We start from the raw sequence: 21,574 nt of genomic DNA on the forward strand, positions 1-21,574 counted from the left end.
TTCAGTATTCCTGAGTAAGAGTCTTCTCTTCAAATTTGTCCAGGGATTTGGAGGATTGAGGACCTGAAAGAGAGATGGTGGGATAATTCAGCATGAGGTTGAGCACATTTGCAGGAAAACAGTGGAAAAATCTTTTGTCTGGTGTTGTAACTGAAGTGTGTGCAACTGAAATAGATGCTTTGCACCCTATTACCACTTCATTATTTCAGCAGTATATGTGTGTTTGTTTCTGCCTAAGTAGCATGCGCTCTGCATGTGTATTTGACAAAACCCACAACAAACCCCCCCAAACTGGTCCCAGCTCATTAAAATGACACTCTCTCGTTTAAGTGTAGTCCAGCTCCTTGCCTAACTTCTGTTCCAAGTATCAGTAGCAGTGAGTCTGCTCTGAAGGCTTATAATGTTACATCACTCTTCTCGCCAGCAGCAGCATGCAACGCATGATCTTCATGTAGAACAGTTTCTGTCAACTTGACTGTTTAGCTAAATCCCTGATATCTAACTGTGCTTCAAAAGGCCCGGGTTCTTCATGGGGTAATTTCAAGTCTCTCATGATTACAGTTGACCAAATAGTTAATGCTTCACATTGTATATATCTTGGTAACATAAGCATGTCTCCCTCACGTTTTACTTAGCCAAAAGGGAAGTTGCAAGCTGAGAGCAGAAAGAAGCTCAGATTCATGATTACTTCTCTTGAGTTAGAAAAGTAAAGTCAGTGCGTCTGTTTTCTGTTTTCAGTCCCAGTGGCGCGGCTACAAGCAAAGGAAGGCATATCAAATCCGTTTGGATTACCTGCGAGCGCATAAGGACCAAGTAGTGAAGGTAGCAAAGGCTGCTGACCTTTTCGGTAAACCCTTTTGGGTAGTGAACTTTGTAGGAGAGGTTTTTATCCGAGTATTTTGGTTACCCTTCTATAGATTCAGTCAATGACCAGGATGTATCAAGCCAGAAGACGTTACAGAGATCGTCTGCAGTATTTCAGAAACCATGTAAGAGGCTATCTTGTTAAATGAGTTCAGTACCTGACTTCTGTACTCTTTCCAGAAGGAGGTCAAGTGCTTGCCTTTTTTTTTTTTTTTAATCCTAGATAAATGATGTTATAAAAATTCAAGCCTTTATCCGAGCAAACAAAGCGCGAGAAGACTACAAAACCCTCAGTAAGTATAGCTAGGAAGATAAAACTGATGTGCGTCAAATCTCTATTTGCAAGGGATGTTGCTAGTGTGATCTATAACATCAAGACAGTTTTGAAGATCAGTTGGAATGAAGTTGTTAGGGCACTGCGGAGAGCAGGTAGTTCTTGAGGCTGAAGAAAAGCTTGATTCCAGCTGTTGCTTTGGCTGCTGAATAATAGAACCTTAGCTTTGCGGTTAACTTTGGTGGTGTGGACTACCCTAGGCTGATATTGAGCTTCTCTCATCGTTTACTCAAAACAAGAAATTAAAAATGTCGGAAGCTGTTTAGACATGGTGGTGCTAACTTTATTATGGCTGCTCCTTGATGTGCTGCTTAAACATAGATAAGGCATATATTTACTTCTGTTTCCTGTCCCCTGATGTTTTCCTGTCTAATTTTAGTTAATGCTGAAAACCCACCTATGGCTGTGGTTCGGAAGTTTGTCCACTTGCTCGATCAGAGTGACCAAGATTTTCAGGAGGAGCTTGAGCTAATGAAACTGCGTGAGGAAGTTGTAACCTTGATCCGATCCAATCAGCAACTGGAAAATGACCTGAATCTCATGGACATCAAAATTGGGCTGCTAGTGAAAAACAAAATTACATTGCAGGTAGGAAATGCCCTGATGGGAGACCAGCTACAGATTGAACTTAGCCCGGAGGTAGTTAGCATGGTGAGCTCCTGGCCTTGGATGTCAGTTGCTCAGGCCCACTGGAAAACATTGCTCCAGACTTGCAGATTTTACTCCAGTATGTTCTTACTCCATTCCACTCATTTAGTATGTATCCCTGGAAAGAAAACTGTAGGCGGAGAAGAAACGAGACCTGAAGCTAAAAAAGACGAAACACCAGACTATCTTGACCTAATGAATGCAACAGATTTTGTGTTTGAAGGAGTTGAGAGCCTGGTTTTGTTGCTCCGTTGTGGTGAAACAAGTGACGCCACAAGCTTGCAGCGAGGGAGGTGACTTTGGAGGCAGGAGACTCGCTCGTGCCACTTGGTGCTCGTTGGTTAAAGGAGTCCTGGGTGTCACTTGGGTGACGTGATTAACTTAACAAAAAAAAAGCTCTTACTGATACAGCATTGCGTTTTCTGCAGGCTGAAGTTGTGGACAGCTTTTCATTTGGTCCTGGATGGCATGACGCTAGGCTCCTCCCAGTGCCAAATCTCAACTGGTGTAGTGAAATTAATCTCGGAAGGAGGCTACAGCTTTTGCACTGATGCCTGCAGCGAAAAGTATCATTGCCATCAGAGTATGTAGGTGTAGCAAGCTAACTGAGTATGAAACAGGATTTTTAGGTTTTAAGCCCAATTTAAAAAGGCATTTTCAAGTATCTTTGGGATTCTACCAGCTCTGATAGTAGTTGCTGCCAAGAGTGACGAACTCTTCTTGGGTTTTGTAGAAATTCAGGAAGTTGGGGACAACACAGAACACGTACTTCTAGTCAGATAAATTGCTGCCATAGCGAATAATGCTTCACTTTAATAGTCCAAGGCATACCTTAACCCTGCCTTTCAATGTACGAGAGAAGTAGGCTCTCAGATGCAACTGTTTTCCAATATTGCCTCTTACACTTAGAATGGAATCTATCCCTATTCTTTCTTTCCAGGATGTTGTTTCTCATAGCAAAAAACTTACCAAGAAGAACAAGGAACAGCTGTCTGACATGATGATGCTGAACAAACAAAGGGGAGGTTTGAAAGCTTTGAGCAAAGAGAAGAGAGAAAAGCTGGAAGCCTATCAGCATCTGTTCTACTTACTTCAGGTAAGCAGCTTCTGTCGCTGCTCGGTAACCTCTTGTCATAGAGGCTTATATGTCTTGGCACAATTTTTGCTTATGCAATGTAGTTTTCGGCCACCGTAGTTAATAGCGACATTGGCCTGTGTGGACATGCACACTAAGTAATTTTTCTTGTTTTTGTAGACTAACCCAACCTACTTGGCCAAGCTGATTTTTCAGATGCCTCAAAACAAATCCACAAAGTTCATGGATTCTGTCATCTTCACGCTGTATAACTATGCATCCAATCAAAGAGAGGAATATCTGTTGTTGCGCCTTTTCCAAACAGCGTTGCAGGAAGAGATCAAGTACGTGGCAGCATACAGCACATTCTTGCTATTGAATTAGTTTTGGTATTTTCTCGATTTGAGGCAGTTTTCACGTTATGTCTCATGCTAATATGCAGATAATTCTAAACCCGTCCCTTCGTTGTCCTCTGCCCATTTCATATCAGTTCTTAATATAGTCTGTAAAGAAAGACTTGAGTACATCTGTTGAGGATGAGAGTTTTTTACTTCAGTCAAGATTTCACTGCTTAACATGGCAGCTACTTTTAATATGATGCAAAGTCATCCTGAAATTCAGTCGAATCTCAATTCTTCAATGTCTGGTTATAAACACCTCCAGCAAACTGCAAACTCAGGCTTTACAGGCCAGGGAGAGAGCTGACTCTGAGCTCTCTGGATTTCCAAAAGCTGATGAGGATGCTGAAAGCGAGAGGCTTTATTGTTTGGCATTTCTATTGACTGCCAGCGTTAGGGACTCTGGCTGTCCTCAGGCATGTTTTGTTTGATCAGTTGGGCCTTAGGAGCTCGGTGTTACGTGACTTCAGTTCTTTACGATGCAGAGCTGCATGACTTGCTGTGAAGAAGTAAGTGCAATAAATTTGTTTTGAGGAACTACTCTTTAAGCATTCTTTGCAATGCTTTTTAAGCGTTGATGGTGTATACCCTGAAACAAAGAACAACTTCTAAAAGAGATTTTTTTCTCCTTAAATTTGTGCTTGGAATAGCAGTCCAGGGCAATGCAGATACTTCGTTCTCTGATGCTGTATTTCACATAGCGGTATACTAGGAGCAGCTTTGGTTGTCGATTGCTTGTTTTCTTATTTTAAATACTGGAAGAAACCTGCTGTTCTTTTTCTTATCTACATAAAAGATTCTGTTTCCTTTGTATTTATTAATTGTGCTCTTAAGTAGAATGCACAGTTGGATTTGCATTAATTTGTCATCGAGATGAGTGCTGACAAGTTACATTTGGCATTCCCAAACAGAGGTTGTAAGTTTCTTGCCTCGTCTGTCTTTAGAAGTGTTCCAGTATTGTTCTTATACAATGTTGTAGTTTATTGCTGTATTGAGATTTTAGTACAAATTCCATCATCTGTTTCGTGAGGGTGATGCCCTTTAACGGTTTGTTTTATGCAGAGAAATATATCTAAAGCTCACAGAATTATGCGTACCTCATATTTCATATAGATTCTTTCTTCTTCAGATCAAAAGTAGACCAAATACATGAAATTGTGACTGGGAATCCTACTGTTATTAAAATGGTGGTAAGTTTCAACCGTGGTGCCCGTGGTCAGAATGCCCTGAGACAGATCCTGGCACCAGTTGTGAAGGAAATAATCGATGACAAATCACTCAATATCAAAACTGATCCAGTGGATATTTACAAGTCTTGGGTTAACCAGATGGAGTCTCAAACTGGCGAGGCCAGGTATGGGAACTGTTACTACTGTGTTTTTCTAAACATTGCTTGGCTGCTTTACACTGCTCAGTTAATCGTTCCAAACCATCCTTAGCTTTGCTGCATGCATCTGTCGAACTGATACCGGGTTTTCCATCTCCTCAAGACAGCCTTCATCCAAGGATTCTAAAGATCATGTTCTGGAGATGGTACTGTGGGCGTATTGAAAGGGAATCTCATTAGGAGATGGAAGAAGAAATGCTCTTTGGTGTTTGCCTGTGTTGACGATAATTAGCTATGACATGCCCTCTAACCTAAAAGAAATCATGGTACGAAAAAGTATTTGGGAATCAGTTCTGTGTCAGTCTCTCCATGTCGTATACAGCCTGTGCAAACTTCGGTAACTATTTGCAAGCCAACAAAACCTCTTTGGTTTCTGGCGGAGAAGCATGGCATTGCAGTTCTTTTAGTACTAATGTCTTTCTAATTAATATCAGCCACTAATGACAACTGGACTGTGATAGATGGTTTTGCATCATTCTGGTTTCTTTTTCTTCAGTGTGTGTGATTTGCTAGAACTTGAGGCTTCTATTGTGTTCTATTGTGTTGGGGTTTTTTTAACGTACTTTAAAAACAAAAGTGATGATGTGAAGATGAGTGAGTTTCCCCATTCAAAGCAATCTGCTGTTAATACAGCTTGCCGTATGCCTGGTTCAAAAGTCTAGACGTGTTAAAAATGTAAGCTATGTGTTCAGGTCCTTCTCTTTACATGACATTTAGGAGACCCTTTTGTGAGTTACCCGCTTCATCTATCTGTCTTCACTGGAATACTATGCAGTAATTTCAGCTGATGGAGAAAACATTACTACTCATTTGGCACTGCTTCCTGCCAATAGCAAGTTATATCAATTTTATGGATACTGTGCAAGCTTCTGGCATGTATCCAAGCTTTTATCATCTTAATATTCAAATGCGTAGCTTGCTTGTTCACCAGTGTATTTGCAGCCTGAAGTACCACTACGTGTCACAGATGGCACTTCTTTGCGTAGTGTGCATGCTGTAAAAAAGGTACAGCTTTGAGTTAGCTGGGCCTTTTCTCGCAGTGACCATCGCAAGGAAGAGTAAAGGAAGTAAAAGCAAGAATTTTTCAGCTCTTCCAGTGCCTAAAAGGTTAATTGAAGGCAATGCACAGCTCTTGGTAGCCAAGTGAATATAAGTTTGTTTCTGTATCAAGCTAGAAATTCTTGAAATGTGCCTGAGGAATACTCACCTTCACGCTTTCGACTTTTTCAAATAGCAAACTGCCGTATGATGTTACACCTGAACAAGCTCTAAATCATGAAGAGGTGAGGACGCGCCTGGATGCTTCAATCAGAAACATGAGGACAGTGACAGACAAGTTCCTGTCTGCCATTGTTAGTTCAGTGGACAAAATCCCGTGAGTCTGGTGTAGCACAGTATTATCTCTGAGAAGCTGTTGGTGGGTTTGTGCTTGCAGCCGTCTTATTTTGCCCTTTTCTTTCTCTCGAAGTTACGGAATGCGTTTCATTGCCAAGGTACTAAAAGACTCCCTGCATGAGAAGTTTCCTGATGCTGGCGATGATGAACTTCTGAAGGTGAGTATCTGAACATCTTTGTGAATAATTGTCAGCCAAATTGGCTATGGCAAGCATATCTCATTCTTCTCTTTGTTGGGTGTATGTGTGGAGAGGAGTGTATGTAAACCTGTATAAAGCTCATTTATGTACTTCTACGGATAGAAAATGTTTCACATTGGGCTTTTAATTGTTAGCTTCATATATGTCACTTGAGATGGAATAAAATGTTCAGAAGGAGGTATCCTTTTGCTTCCGCTTTGCTTTTAATATCTTGGGCATTTGGTCCTTTAGGTTTCTTGACTTGGGGTACTCTTGTTCCTAGAAAGTAAACCTTAGTTTTGCTGGTATGAGCACAGCCAACTGCTCTTTTCTTAAAGAGACAATGTCAAGTTTAAAAGTGTGTATGCAAAATTCTGATACTCCTGGTTCCCCTATCTGTAACACTCTAAGATATTTTGATGGCAACACGTAGAGAGATGCTTTCCATGATGTCTAGACAGTTTTGTATTTTGCATTTCACTAGGTTTGGAGAACTAATAGGATCCTAATAGTAGGCACTCTCAGAGGAGTATAGCTTTGGGGTTTTGTTTGAAACGTCTTTGTTTTATGGCTTTTGGTAATTGTGATGGCCTTTATATCCATGAATGCTTCGCTTGTTAATAAAACGAAGTTTGGATCTTAGAATACTTGACAACGTCTCTTTAAACTTCTCTGCCTCTGCTTCATTACAAAATAGTTACCAATCTGAATGCTGTTTTCTTCTCTCTTCTAGTTCTGTGCTTTCCCATTCTGAGACATCGATTCTTTCTATGCAGGTGAATTAATTTCTTCCATCTGTAAATTTAGGTGGAAAACTGCGGTTTTCATTAATCCTGGTGGAAACAATGTAACTGTCCACATGGAAGTCAAAACTGCAGTTGCGTGCAATGACTACTCGTAGATTTTGGGTTTTTTTAGCAACAAAAGCTAACCATATAATATACTGTTCTTCTCCCCTCACAAGCTGGAAAGTTATTAATACGGTTTCTTTTGCAGATGTGTTTTCTTATTACTGGTAGTAAACAGCTTTGACTGTTGTCATCCCACAACATAATCTGTGAGAGTACAGCAGGGGCTTGCATGAAATAGTTGTCAAAAACATGACCTTACTGAAAGCAGTTAATTTCTGGGCCTGCTTAGCAATGGCTAGTTTTTTTCTCTATGTTTTCAGCTGTTTGTTCAGACCCAGATCGCTTCCGTGCATTAAGTCACGTGGCAAGCAGGCAAAGCCAAGATTCAGTGACCTGACCCTCTGCAAATTTCTATGAACCACCAGAAAATACTAGAGCATGTGGTATGAGAACTATCACTTTACATCAGCATGTTGTGTTAATTCCTTTTCATTGCCAGAATTACTTCTGGCAAAATAACAAATACAGGTTAGAAATATATTTGTGAGCATATGGATAATGTGACATCTTTATTTTTGGTTCTCTGAGGTTTATTGCTGCTCACATTTGACTAGGTAAATTGGATTTTGAAGCCAAATCAAATGCCATTCGTCTTCTGCACTTCTGATTTTCTTACCTCTGGATTAAATGGTTTCGCAGTTACTCTTGCTAACTTTTAACTGGGGGTCTGTGCCTGAAAATGTTGCTGGCTTATTGAAGAAGAGAAAAGGGCTTTGGAGAAGGAATGGAAAGTAGTTTCCTCAGTTTACCTCCTGGGTGTGCCATGCTTCCTCACCATTTTTGCTTTGTCAGAGATGGCAGCCAATTCTGCACACCTCTTTAAGAGTTAGCTCTTGTTCAATATTGAAACTGCATTACCGGGTTCCTCTATACCGTGATTGTTCTGCCCTCTGTTAGACTGAATTATGTTTAATTCTCCTGATAGATTGTCTCATGCTCATATGAGTAGTCTGTTGGTGACTTGTAATATCTCCCATCTATACACTTTTATAAGTTAAAGTTTTAAATCTTTATGCATAGGAGGAATATCTGCTGCCGTATTATTCTGCGATTAGTAGTGCTCAGTCTTCCCTCTTTGTATTGACTGTCATATTGTGTCTTAATGAATTTTTTTTTTTTTTTTTTTTTTTTGTACACTGTAGATTCTTTGAGATAGGATGTGCTTGTATACAGCAGCACAGCAGAACCTTTATCTTGGAAGGGACCTCTGGCTTACAAGAAGATAATTTGTAAAGCACAGTCAGAGTAGTTTCAGTGAAATTCAGTTGGGTCCTATATCATTGTTTCTTGATGTGTTTCTTCTCTACTCAACTCTTCCCAGATTGTTGGCAACTTACTCTATTATCGCTACATGAATCCAGCCATTGTTGCACCAGATGCTTTTGACATCATTGATCTTTCTGCTGGAGGTCAGCTGACCACGGATCAACGCAGAAACCTTGGTTCCATTGCAAAGATGTTGCAGCATGCCGCATCCAATAAGATGTTCATGGGAGACAATGCACATCTAAGCATCATTAATGAATACCTGTCGCAGTCATACCAGAAATTCAGGTAGAAGGCCTTAGCTGATTAAGTTGGGAAGTTTGGCAGAGGGTAACATGATGAGTAAAAAGGGATAATAATAGATTTTAAATATGATAAATTCTGTCTCTGTCAAATATGCAGTCTGTTGAAAATAAGAGATTGCGCTCCAGACTGCCATAAGCATCAGTGACGATGGCAGATAACATGTGTACCTGGAATTTATGAACGATACATTCTATGTTAATGAGATTGCAAAGTCATGTATTTTGACTTGGAGTTTGCAGAAGAAAGGTTGCTTTTGCACACGTTTATCGTGATACTTTGGATATGGACAAGCAGAATGAACATACATTCTTCTGTCCTGTATGAACCCTGGATCCACATGAAAACCCAGTGGTGCTCAGGAGTAAAGCAGGTTGGCATTTAGCTGTTCATACAGTTCAAGTAAGCTTTTGTTCACGAATCAGTGTCTTATACGTCTTGTGTTTTGGAAGAAAGATGAACAGAGATTGCTGGGTGCAAGGGGTGTCACTGCAGTGGAGGCAGGAGGATGTGTGAACAAGGTTACCAGAGCTATAGACCAGTCCTGTGAATGCTGAAAATGAGCCAATGTCAACATGGCCAATATCAATAATTGAATTTACTGGGTCACTTCTGATGTGTTAAACTAAAGCTGACAAACAGTAGTGTGCTGTAATGTGCCATAGTTTAAAGAAGAGAGATTATGCTTGGGATTTTTGTGGGGAGTTAATGCTGTTGATACACTACGTGACTCTGAGCCATATTCATTCTTCTTTTATCCTCCTTTTTTCTGAAGACGTTTTTTTCAGGCTGCCTGTGAGGTTCCTGAATTGCAGGATAAATTCAATATTGATGAATATTCTGACTTGGTGACTCTCACGAAACCAGTTATTTATATTTCTATTGGCGAAATCATCAATACACACACTGTAAGTATACATCAGTCACAATGGCTTCTTATAAGCAGTGCTTACAAAAAAATGCTGCTTCTGGCTGAAACACAAAGTTACCAACTACAAGGCTAAAAATTGTCTTTTGATTGTAGCCTGCAAGAGCTTGTTGGTTTATAGAACAAAGTAATTTGCTTGTGGCTTCTTGAAGTTTCGTTTGAAAGTATTTGAGTATGCGATAATGGCACAGCTTTGAATGTTGATATTAGAATCATAGAATCACAGAATCATTCAGGCTGGAAAGGAGTTCAGTGAAATCTTTTTCTAAAAGGTACCAGCTTGAAGTAATGTAAGTTTACTGTCTAGAAAAGGATGTACAATTAACAACATAAATGTGCTTTCTGTTCATCTAGTTGCTCCTAGACCATCAAGATGCAATTGCTCCGGAGCACAATGATCCAATTCATGAGCTGCTGGATGACCTCGGAGAGGTTCCTACAATTGAGTCCTTAATAGGTGGTCTAGTTTATTGTACTTAAGAAATACGTGATATTACCTTAAATGATTTGAAGTGCAGTAAAGAAACTGTCTAAGGAATCATCACAGGTCATTTGGGAGAATGCGCTCTAAAAATAGCAGCAGATTTGTTCCAGTGTATTCTGTCTGACTGCAGAATTTGTTACCCTGGAAAAAAAGGGTTCTTTCCTGTCTCCTCCCCACCCCCCTCACCTTACCCCAATCCAGAAGTTTCTAGAAGACAGATGGGTGTTTTGATGTGTTTTCTTTGTTCCATTACACTGGAGCTGTGTGCATGTGTCTAGTGTGTGGGTCGGGGGGCAAACGAATGCAGTGTTTGGAGAGAATGCTTTGGTAGAAAAATGCTTGTCTTGAAATGGCTTGATGAGAAAAGTTGGAATGTTTTAAAGGAATGATTGCTGGCGTGTTTTCTTCCGAGCGCTGGCAAAGAACAGAATGTAAGAAGAGTTGTCTGAGTGAAACTAGACCTTGAGTTTAACTAGAACTTACCCTCCTCCCCCGTTTCATTTCTTCTGTGTGCGTTGTGTTGATGTGGTTAATATGTCAGAGTTTAATCTTTCTGCAGCCGGAAAGAGGGGACGGGAGGGGAAGCATCCTAACAACTGTTCTGATGAAAATTCAGACAGGATAAAAAATTTCCTTTTGACAGTATAGCTTATTTTGTTTAATGGAAGATTACAAGCTCGGTTGCCAACAAGGCTTCGCTTTTAGCTTGGAAAAATCATTCTAATGAGGACACGGACATAGAGGCATGGTCATATTTTTAATTTATAAAGTATTTTTGGCAGGTCAGCTTCTCTTCTCAGTGGAGTGAGGTGCTGAGATACAGTGTGGAATACACGCAGATCTTTAAGGCATACAAACTAGAGATTTTGTGGTGCCTTTCTGGCTGGTGCATTCTCTCAGTTTTGTGAAGAAAAACTCTAACATATTCAAGATGATGCCTTTAAAAGCTGATTTTGGCTTTTAGGGTGTCCTTTTGACAGTACAGGAAACAGTGTGGTTTTCCCGTGGTCTGTTACATAGGGAAAAACTACAAAGCTCTAGGAGCCGAGAATGTAAAAAGAATATGATTTAATCTATAAACTCTTTATGCTTGACAGGGGAAGGGTCTGGCAGTGTTAATGACCCCAACAGGGAAATGCTAGCAAAGACTGAAGTTTCTCTCACGCTCACTAATAAATTTGATGTTCCTGGTGATGAGAATGCAGAGATGGATGCGAGGACGATTCTGTTGAAGTAAGTGAGAGGTAACTACCTGGTATGTTTCTCAAGAGAACAAGGAACATGAATTTTCTCAGTTAATCTGCATGTGAAAATAAGAGAATTGGAGTGTAATTTACACAAATGTGGCACTGTTATTCCAAATACACCAAGCTTGTAGCCATCTCCTTTCAATACTGCATCTTTTAAATTTGCTCCTGTTAGTTCTTTGTCACTGTTGAATTTGGCATTCTTCAGAAGCCTATTTTGGATGGTTCTGGAGGGGAAAACTACCAGAAAAGAAAACTTTCTAGATGTGAGCGAGTGTGACTGCAGCAGTTTCATTTGCCTGCATGTGAATAATTTGTAAAGATCATCTTAATCCGTAGTGTTCATCACAATTGAGTTTTAACTCTGAATTCAATTACTGTAAAATTTAGATGAATCAATATTTGTGTTGCCAATATAATGCCCTGTGTGAATGTTTTCAATAGAGTATGTGTGACATGGAAATTTTAAGGGTAACTAAATGCCTAGCGTATGTGAATAATGCTAAGTTTGCTAGTTCCTGTGGAATTAGCCTCTTTACACAGCCTTTGAGCGGATTATGTCTGTATCCTGTTAGTGAAGCAGGAGATAATGGTAACTTACAGTACTCTCCCTGTAGCTTTCACCTGTCTATGGGAAATACCTCTTCAGGGTATTTTTCCTGTTGCTGCTCTCTTGGTTTATAATGCGATGCCCTTTTCTCTGCACTCGCTATCCCCCAAACCTGAGTCTTAATAGGTGAAGACTAATAGCCTTTTTGGGAAGTAGAGGTGTTATTAGACTGTTAATGATTTAGTTATTGCTGGACTCTTTGTTCCAGAGGACTTAGTACTAATGTTGAGTCTTGGCCAGTTTTAAGCAAATCCCTGTTGCTGAGATGTGTAGAGCAGAGCTACCTGAGATTCAGATGCATATTTACCTGCTCTGATGCATTCCTGCTCAGATGTTAGATAGTTTTAACTGAGATTTCTTCGAGTCGGTTTACACTTGGCCTAGATGGACCAGTGATCTCCCATAAGAAAATCTTGCCTCCAAAAATAAGTTTAAATTAACTGGACTTTTCAAAACATACATGAGTATTTCCCTGCTGCCAGAAGAAGGTGACATTGATTTCAAAAGTAAAAATTTACCAGATGTGCTGGTAGTCGTCGAAGTTGTGGATGATGAGGAAGGTGTGTGCGCGATGCGCTTTGTGTGTTGCCAGAAATCATTCCAGCCTGACTGCTAAGTACTGAAGGTGTTGTTTGATTTCATCATGTGGCTCAAGGACACAATTGCCTGAGTGGGCACTGGCTGCAATTAGATCACAGCTGAGATCAAAGAACGACCCTGTCTGTCACCGAATTGGAGTCAGGGATCTGCTTTGTCTCAGTTACCGTGCACATAAGAAAATAGTCCTGAGGAGTTTTTTTGATACCTGTTTCAAAGGACTGAAGTGCATTTGTGGATGGGTAATATTACAGACTTTCTCTGGCTGCACAAATTCACTGTTGCTGCTAACTGCTTTACCTTTCACCTTGGAATTGCAGCCTCTGCGGTCCACATGGCAGTACTGGGGCTGCATTGGACTACATGGGGTAACATCCTTGCTGTTTGAGGAGGTACTGGGGAGCAAGTCCTATGTACTACATAGATGAACCTTTCAGGGAACCAGTTTGTGATAACACACTGTCAAAAAAGTAAAGGACTTCTCAGGGTTCTGGTCTAGTCTAATCTAGCCTATGACTACCTAAGTGCGTATCCAGTGATAATCTGACTATAGGTAGGCTGGTAACGTTGGTGGTATTGCAGAATAGAACAGTATTGTAAGTCTTTCAGTTTACGTTGTTTGTTTTTTTTTTCTCCTATTCTCCTTAATTTCTTTGCAGCACAAAACGTTTAATTGTTGATGTAATCCGCTTCCAACCAGGGGAAACACTGACTGAAATCTTGGAAACTCAAGCTACTTCAGAGCAAGTATGAAGTTCTTTACCTGCTTTCTTTTTAGACTAGGAAATTGTCATCTATCTAGATATACGTGGGTATATTTAGGAATCTGTATTTATTGCAATTTATTATTATATTGCAGTGAGGCTGTCTCCACTGATGTTGGAGCAGTGTGTAGCAATAATAATGAGAGAATATAATGGAAATAAATTGTATGTGTGAAGCTTACTCCTCTGGTAGTTGCTAGCCACTGTGTATCTAGAAGACAGTTTTAAATGGCAGATAGGCTTTTGCTGATTCCCTTATGTGGAGTGCGTTCATCAATATGTGGATTCATTGGAGTCAGTACAGGAATGACCAAGCAAAACCCTTTATGCTATGTTATGCCGGAGGTCAGACAATCAGTGTCTGGTTCTTTGTCACCTTAAAATTGATCTGCTTATGAACTTCTAATTTTTTTTGTCTTTTCCTAGGAAGCGGAGCATCAAAGAGCTATGCAGAAACGGGCCATTCGTGATGCTAAAACTCCTGATAAGATGAAAAAATCTGTGTCTGTAAAGGAAGATGGCAACTTAAACCTTCAAGAAAAAAAAGATAAAATCAAGACAGGCCTGAAGAAATTGACAGAACTGGGGACAGTGCATGCGAAAAATAAATACCAGGAACTAATCAATGACATCGCAAAGGTATGCCAATCGGCAGTTTCCTAGTAATCGTAGTGGAGTTTTCCCATAGCTTGCAGCGTTGTGAAACTGGCATGAGTTTTCAGGAGAAGTAAGTTTTGTAGTAGCTAATTTACAGACACGAAGCGTACCTTTTGCCGCAGCATTTCCATCTCTTGGCATTTGAGAAGTCCTTTATTTTTATGGGAAGTTTGTGTTTTCTCAAATAACTGTGTTGTCAGAATCTCAGGCACTTGAAGGAAAAGCATTATAACTTGGAGGGGAAGTCCTGATGTGTGATTCTTTTTTTTGCTCCTTGTCACTAATTTAAGTAATGCCTCTACAAACTTACTCACACGAGCAAGTTTTGTGCACAACTTAAAGACATCTTAACTGTTATTTTTATTTAAATGTACCCATTCAGGAATACCTAAATGATAAAGAGGGGAGCTGAGAAAAACTTGGAAAAGTGATCCAGTACTATTGTACGTTGCTACGATGACAATGTATTTTATATCACGTTTACCAACAAAGTATCTGGGAAGTGTTATGTACATAAAGTGAATAAATAATTGCCTTTAGGGATCCAATTAGAATTAATCATAGTGTTGTTAATATGTATCAAAAATGAAAATAGAAGTCAACTTGAACATGTGATATTTTTCTTCAGGTATTAAGGTAACGTATGCTTAAAGACAGTTGACTAACAAAGAAAGATAAGAATGTCCATGCACTGCTATGATTATAGTGCTTCATTTGTAGTACACCTTTCCTGTCCAGCGGTGGCAAAAATTGCAGCCTTCCTTTAGATCACGTACTGTCAGCGCCCACTGTAGTCATTGCAACTAGGACAGCATTGAAGTTTGAGAAAGCAGCAGAAGGTTCAAATGAACTGCTGTATAGAGTTGGTTAGTTCCAAAAATAGTCAACACAGAGAAGAGGTGGTAACGCTTAAAATGGGGCAAGTGCAACTGAGAGTGCCAGCTTGTAGCATGAAGCAAGACTAAGCAAAATCAAACGGTACGTTTCAAATACTCTCTGCTCCGGGCTCCAGCAACTGAAGAGCTCGAATGACTATTAGGTCTTTGCCTGTCTTTCTCTGTGGCATAGGATATCCGAAATCAGCGTAGATACCGTCAGAGAAGAAAGGCGGAGCTGGTGAAGCTACAGCAGACATACAGTGCCTTGAACTCCAAAGCTACTTTTTATGGGGAACAAGTGGATTATTACAAAAGCTACATCAAAACCTGCTTGGATAACCTGGCCAGCAAGGGCAAGTAAGTATCTTGGAACCATGCTGTGGCCCTAGAAGTGCTGCTTACAGAAAGCATGTATAGGTTGTTGCTAAGAAGAATGATAATGCAATCTGCCTAAAGCTCTGTGGCCAAGCTTTTTACTGCAGTGATAGTTCGAGAGTCTCATAAGCGGTGGGAAAATACATGGAGAGCGCCATGCCCCGAACGGAGTAAAAAAGACATACTTGAAAGAATTTTGGTCCCTCTAGGAGAGGGGAGTGTGGAGAGTCCAGTGGGAATGAAGGAGGTTGCCCAGATAATGCACATGCTGCTCAGTCAGTCTGTCCTGTCACCCTTTCTAGGCACAGAGAATGAAAATAACAGTTACCTACAAGGAAAGCACTGATTGCGAATTGTCCTCTTTTTATCCCAAATGGAGTCAGTTGTTGTAGTCCAAGACAATTCACATTTTCCTGTGGAAAAAAAAAAAGTGTCTTTCTCCTCAGTGAGATGTGAGAAGAGCAACTGCCAGTGAAAACTGAGGCTAGAAAGTTACTGAGTAATCTCAGCCTCCTGCGTGTCAGTTGTCACCGGAACCTCTTTTGCCTAATGACGGATTGTACTGCTTTCTATGAAGTACCATGTGGTTATGTTTTGGGGTGGGGTTTTTTTTTGGTTTTGTTTATTTGTTTGTTTTTTTTTCTTCTACTGTAGGGTAAGAGTTATTGGTAAGTAGTAGAAAAGCAAAGATCTGATCTGAGCTGCAGCTGCTTTGTAGATAAACTCATTAGTAGAAGTACATCATCTGTGAGCTGCGTTAGTCACAATTGATTAACTATACTGGTTCTATCCCCTCATCCAAATAGGATTAAATATTTGCTGTCCAAAATATCTTTACTCGTTTGACTGATCATCTTGTTTGGGTGGTTTTTGCTTTTGTTAGTTTTTTTTGTTGTTGTTGTTTTTTTCAGAGTCTCTAAGAAACCTCGGGAGATGAAAGGCAAAAACAGTAAAAAGATATCTTTAAAATATACAGCAGCTCGACTTCATGAGAAGGGAGTACTTTTAGAGATTGAGGACCTGCAAGCTAGCCAGTGAGTATCTTTTTAAAACTCTTTAGAGCTGAATAACCTTCTCAGAGGGAGAGGAAAACAGGCATGTTGAGTTCTTGTCTCTTTGTTCGAACTAGTCTAGGTGCGGTCAGTTGAGGAAAAGAAGCTCTGCGGTTTGTTTGAGATCATGACGGATTGTCATGTTGTTTTGTTCTTGGAATTTAGCATTGCTGGTAGACTTAGGTTTTAAAGCTGAAGAAATTGTTTTGGCGATCTAAGCTGGCATCCTTAAGGCCAAGAAACCTCGCATAGTGATCACTTTTTAGTTCTCTTTCTGGTTGAAACAAAGCAGGTCTTTGATTGAAAAGTGCAACAGGACTTAAACATGACATCCTCTTCCCACCTGCCGCTTCCCTGTCACCCCCACGGTCACAGAAGGGTACCTCCTCGGGTGAATTGCTACTGTGGTTAATAGCTCTCACTTAATGCTCAGCTGGAGTCTTAATGCTAACTTGAGTCTGTCCAGCTGCAGTATGCTAGCTGTGAGAACTTTATATGTATTTTGTGGAATATAGAAAAGCTGCCTGTTACTAGAATTTTTATTCAACCCTGAATCATATTTTGTACTTTGCATACTAAATGAGGCATGGATATGCAGCACAAAAGTAGACTGTTTAGACTGCACGGGCTAAACTACCGTATTTTCAACTATGCCTGTGTGAAGGTGTGATCTACTGGACATAGAATCTGTTAGGTTTCCATTCATTGTTGTATTGAGTCTGGTCGGCTTTTATGGTCTCATTCCGAATAGGGATCTGGAATAAAGAGCTAAGAATAGAATTCTTAGAAATTTATATTCAGATTTCATCTCGTATATTCTCTCCGTGTTTCAGCAGGAAATCTGTGTTCAGTAATGAACTGTGGTTTTTAATTTCTTAAATTTCATAGGTTTAAAAATGTGATATTTGAAATCAGTCCAACCGAAGAAGTAGGAGATTTCGAGGTAAAAGCAAAATTCATGGGGGTACAGATGGAGACCTTTATGTTACATTATCAGGTAAGAACTGTCCTGTTCAGTAGTGGCATATAAGTTGAGCTTGGCAGACTTCATCAAAATAATAATTACATGTTTTCTGCCTGAACAGTCTGAAAAATGCTCTCAAAACCAACCCATTTCTTGCAGGTAAAACAGATGCAATGCAAAAAGGGGATTCAGACTGCTTTTGTTTCTTTACTAACAAAAGCCTGATGTCAGTCTGTGTTCTTAGTTACACTTGCATGTACTCACACAAAATCAGTGCATGTATTTTTGTCAACTTCCTGCTACAGCAGAGAGATCAGGAGTCTGTGGCTGCGGTCAGCTGGGCTTGGGTGTAGTGGCTTCAGCCAGTCATCACATCTTGGTATTCTTTCTGCTGCCCTACACTTTACTGGTTTCTTTAGCCATACAGTTCTTGGGAGTCCTCAACCTTTGGCCAGGCTACCGGAACAGGCATACTGACTGACCTCTTCCCAAACGGTTCCCTGTTCTTCCTCCCGCGCCAGCACTGTTATGCCAGGTGTCTCGGTCCCCTTCTTCCACTTCTGTCCCTGCCCACCCCCCACCCAACTTCAGCATCATTGGGTTTGTTAATCGTGCATGTCTCAGAAGTCTCAAAACAGATTGCGTGCAGGGCACCTTGCATTGCAGTAAGTCCATGCCACCTAACTGGCTGCTGGGAGGAACAGCTGACTCGCGCATGCTGTTTGTGTGCTCCGAGGACTCCCCCAGTTCATTCTGGTCCTAACCAGTCAGAGCTGGTCATGAACTTCATGGGGCTACCCGAGGTCGCTTGCTCCTCAGGCACTTATGTTCTGTGCCTCTATGCCTTTGTAGCACTGCTTTGCAGGAAAAGCAGATGTTCTGAGAGGACAGCAACGAGGGAACTGCCATTGGTTATCCAAGTATAGCATTAACAGTGGTATCAGTTAAAAAGACTTGCATTGCCAGTGCCAAAATGTTTACAGAAAGCAGCAGAAACAGCTTTATGACTGTTTACTCCAGTGTCTCCCAGGCTGGACAGCTGCAGGAGCCAGATTCAGATTTTGGAACACACACAGTGATTCCCTGCAGTTGCACTACCTGAACGCCTTCTCCAATACGTATTTTTCAACAGCAGGCTTGCTGAAAGAAATTCATTGCTGAGATAAATCAGTGCAGGGAGTCCTATTGCTCTGTCAGATGCATTGCTGACAAGAGCAAAGTGTAACTAGAAACACCACCTACATAAACGCCTGAGAGACCAAATCAGTATCATGTACATAGTCCTAACAGAGATGTCATTTCTTTCTCTGCCCTAGATTGCAGTGCTCTAAACCACCTCCCTGAGACCTCTGGCAACTAAGATTTTTAGAAAGTGGTGCTGTGGAATGTTGTAATATTTCATGGGTACAAAATATAGTGAGGCACATAGGAGAGCCTTTCTAAACGTTAGAACAACTTTATGGCTACTGTGCAAAGGAGAAGCCTGGAGATGGCTAGATCTGAAATTTGGCTTTCTTAGAATGGTCTTCTATTTCTGCCCTCTTTCATAATTTTTTTTTAATAAACACAGATTAAAAAATTAAGATCTTGAATGCCTTAGAGCACCTTTATTTTTCATGCAGTATGAGCGTATCTTTAACAAGTCTCTCGTTTTTCTATCTTATGCCATGTACTTTGTGATAGATATTCCGCAAAAACCTACCGTACCACGGAGTGTTGTATATTCTTCATAAGGTCTTGAGGGTTCCTCACTCATAAAGGTATTCTTTTTGGCAGGATCTTTTGCAGCTGCAGTATGAAGGTGTTGCGGTCATGAAGTTGTTCGACAGAGCAAAAGTGAATGTCAACCTTCTGATCTTTCTTCTGAATAAGAAATTTTATGGGAAGTAACCAACCTCTGCCAGCAAGTCTGTGAAAGGGGAGATGAATAGAAACCTGCATATACAACTTTAATGACATAGCTATGTATCAGAATATGCCTATGCTGTGCTAAAATATATCAAATGTATCACGAAGGAGGACTAAGAACCTCTTGTGAATTGACAACCCTGACTGAGTCTGCAGGGAGTTGGTTTCTTGTTTATTTATGATCTTTATCTTCAACTTTGAAGGTGCCCTGAAAAGCAGTTAATTTAGAATGTATTTTTACATAGCGCTGGGGATTAAACTAATATTAGAGTATACTTAGGGCATCCGGATGCTTTATTTGCCTAATTGTGTGCTTCGTGAAGGTTGAATTCTTGTTGCCTGTGTGAAGAGAAAGCTGGCACTGTACAGCAGTTGGTTTGCCTCTTCCTGAAAGCAAAAAAGAGTTGCAGATTGTATTCGGACTTCCAATTATTCTCTAACAGCAATGACCAAAATAAAAAATGGTCAAGGTCCAGGTTACTCATTTGTTTGCGAGCTTGCGGCAGCAGCAGCGGCCAATTTCCAAGATAGACCTACTACAGTCTGGGGAAATCAGTAAGCATCATAAATGGTTGCTGAACTATTCGTGATCGTGTACTATAGCCACACAGAACAGCTTTAGTATCTCATTTTTCTTGATTTGTTTCTGTTTATCACACTGTAATAATTTACAGATGGCCCCTTAAATAGAGGGACCATGGAATGTATTTACTAGTGCTTACAGATGAAAAGAATCCTTTTAAAAAATTTCTGGAGAATTGTTAACTTTTAATATTGCTTGCAAAGCATTTGAAATGTAAAAATAACTTTTTTCAAGTTTAGAGCAATGTTCTATATATCTGTATCTGATGCAATAAATGTTAGGCTCTACCTGCAGACTTGTCAAAGGAAGAAGACTATCTTAAACAGATTAGCTTTTAAAAAGGTAATTTTTTCTAGCTATACTCAAGTTCCCATTGCTTTTAGTAGTTTGTTGGGGTTTTTTTTCACCATGGTGGTGGTGCTGTCTGTTCTGCCATACCCAATAAAAATGCAGAGACTCTTTAAAAAAAATGTATATGACCTTTAAGTTCAGTGGTTGCTCCACCTCTCCCCCCAATTTTTTTCCGAACATTTTTATTTATAAAAAAAGGGACATATCTTTTAATTGCAAATTTAAAGTTATTCATAGGTCACTTGTGTTGTTCCTTCAGATTACTGAGTTCAGTTAGGCTGCTTTATCTCTGATCTACACTGAGCTAGTTATTTCAGCTTAGATCTTTTTTTCTCATGAAAGACACTCGTAGTATTTGAAATGGCTGCATCCCTGAGGATAACTTTTCTGCAGTCCTCTCGGAAGCAAATATTTACTTCAACCTGCCGGTATGTAGACTATATTTAAACATATTTTAGTGTTGGTGCATGCACCGTCCAACCCAGTAACAAAAATTACTTACCAAACCCAAGAAAGATATTTGTGGTCCAGGTCATCTGAAACAGAGATACCTCAGAACTGGGTTTCCGCTGAAATCTGAAGAGGTCTGAAATGGGATAAAGGTCTTGCCTTGTTTTTTCGTGTTTGTGGTTTTTTTTTTGTTTGTTTTGTTTTCTTCTGGTTGGATTTTTTTCCTGCCTCTGAATTTGCTATATTGCAGAACGACTTGAAAAATTAGTTCCTTTGATTTGGGGATGATGATAATGGTAGAACATTATAAAATGATTGTTAGGAAAATGCAGCTCTGCAAGCTCTCAAGCCACAGGAGTTGATCATCCCCCCCCTCTTTTTCTTCTTTTCCCCCTTTCTCTCCCCTTCCTTTCTCTCCCCTTCCTTTCTCTCCCCTTCCTTTCTCTCCCCTTCCTTTCTCTCCCCTTTTTTTCCTATACTTTCAGTACTTCCAAATGTCTGCCAAATAAATTTCAGCTATAAGCCAGCTGGGATTCAGGGATGAGGTAATGATGTGTTAGATGCCTGTGTAGTACCCATGAGGAAAGCATCCTTACTACGTGATTTACAGTAATTCCTTTGTTGCCTACATCTATTGAAAAAAGTTTTTGTCAAAAATTGAAAAAAAACCCAAATCAGTTCTTTGAAATAATCTTAAAAATGGGAAAGAGTCTACTCATTTTAGCTGAGCAACAGTATGGAACTGTGGAGTTTTTTGGTTTTTTTTTTAAAGGAAAAGCTCTATTAAAAGATCTAATCTCAGCACTTAATTATATATATTTTTAAATGTACTGGTGGTTTAGCTTTGCTTAGTTCATTACACTACTGTATTTACCATGGGAGTAGCTGCAAGTACAAAGTGTGTCTTCTTTCTTTCCTGGTAAAATTAGCCTTTGTAACTCATGTCGAAGTAAAAAGTCATTTGTC

General features: G+C 40.0%; 1 protein-coding gene across 2 annotated transcripts in view; it reads left to right on the forward strand.

Moving 5' to 3' along the window:
- Window positions 1-21,574, forward strand: part of IQGAP1 (IQ motif containing GTPase activating protein 1) — a 77,172-nt gene extending 55,598 nt beyond the window's left edge. For both annotated transcript variants that reach the window (XM_075432183.1, XM_075432184.1), the window contains exons 20-38: window positions 739-822; window positions 918-989; window positions 1,088-1,157; window positions 1,578-1,786; window positions 2,787-2,942; window positions 3,102-3,265; window positions 4,449-4,673; window positions 5,941-6,081; window positions 6,175-6,259; window positions 8,513-8,745; window positions 9,536-9,668; window positions 10,043-10,145; window positions 11,270-11,405; window positions 13,286-13,373; window positions 13,817-14,029; window positions 15,116-15,282; window positions 16,212-16,334; window positions 17,241-17,349; window positions 19,093-21,574. In XM_075432183.1, the coding sequence (XP_075288298.1) occupies window positions 739-822; window positions 918-989; window positions 1,088-1,157; window positions 1,578-1,786; window positions 2,787-2,942; window positions 3,102-3,265; window positions 4,449-4,673; window positions 5,941-6,081; window positions 6,175-6,259; window positions 8,513-8,745; window positions 9,536-9,668; window positions 10,043-10,145; window positions 11,270-11,405; window positions 13,286-13,373; window positions 13,817-14,029; window positions 15,116-15,282; window positions 16,212-16,334; window positions 17,241-17,349; window positions 19,093-19,206 (2,625 nt within the window). In that variant the 3' untranslated portion in view covers window positions 19,207-21,574. The remainder of the gene's footprint in view (window positions 1-738; window positions 823-917; window positions 990-1,087; window positions 1,158-1,577; window positions 1,787-2,786; window positions 2,943-3,101; window positions 3,266-4,448; window positions 4,674-5,940; window positions 6,082-6,174; window positions 6,260-8,512; window positions 8,746-9,535; window positions 9,669-10,042; window positions 10,146-11,269; window positions 11,406-13,285; window positions 13,374-13,816; window positions 14,030-15,115; window positions 15,283-16,211; window positions 16,335-17,240; window positions 17,350-19,092) is intronic.

Source organism: Opisthocomus hoazin, chromosome 10, assembly GCF_030867145.1.
Source record: "Opisthocomus hoazin isolate bOpiHoa1 chromosome 10, bOpiHoa1.hap1, whole genome shotgun sequence".
Taxonomy (NCBI): Eukaryota; Metazoa; Chordata; class Aves; order Opisthocomiformes; family Opisthocomidae; genus Opisthocomus; species Opisthocomus hoazin.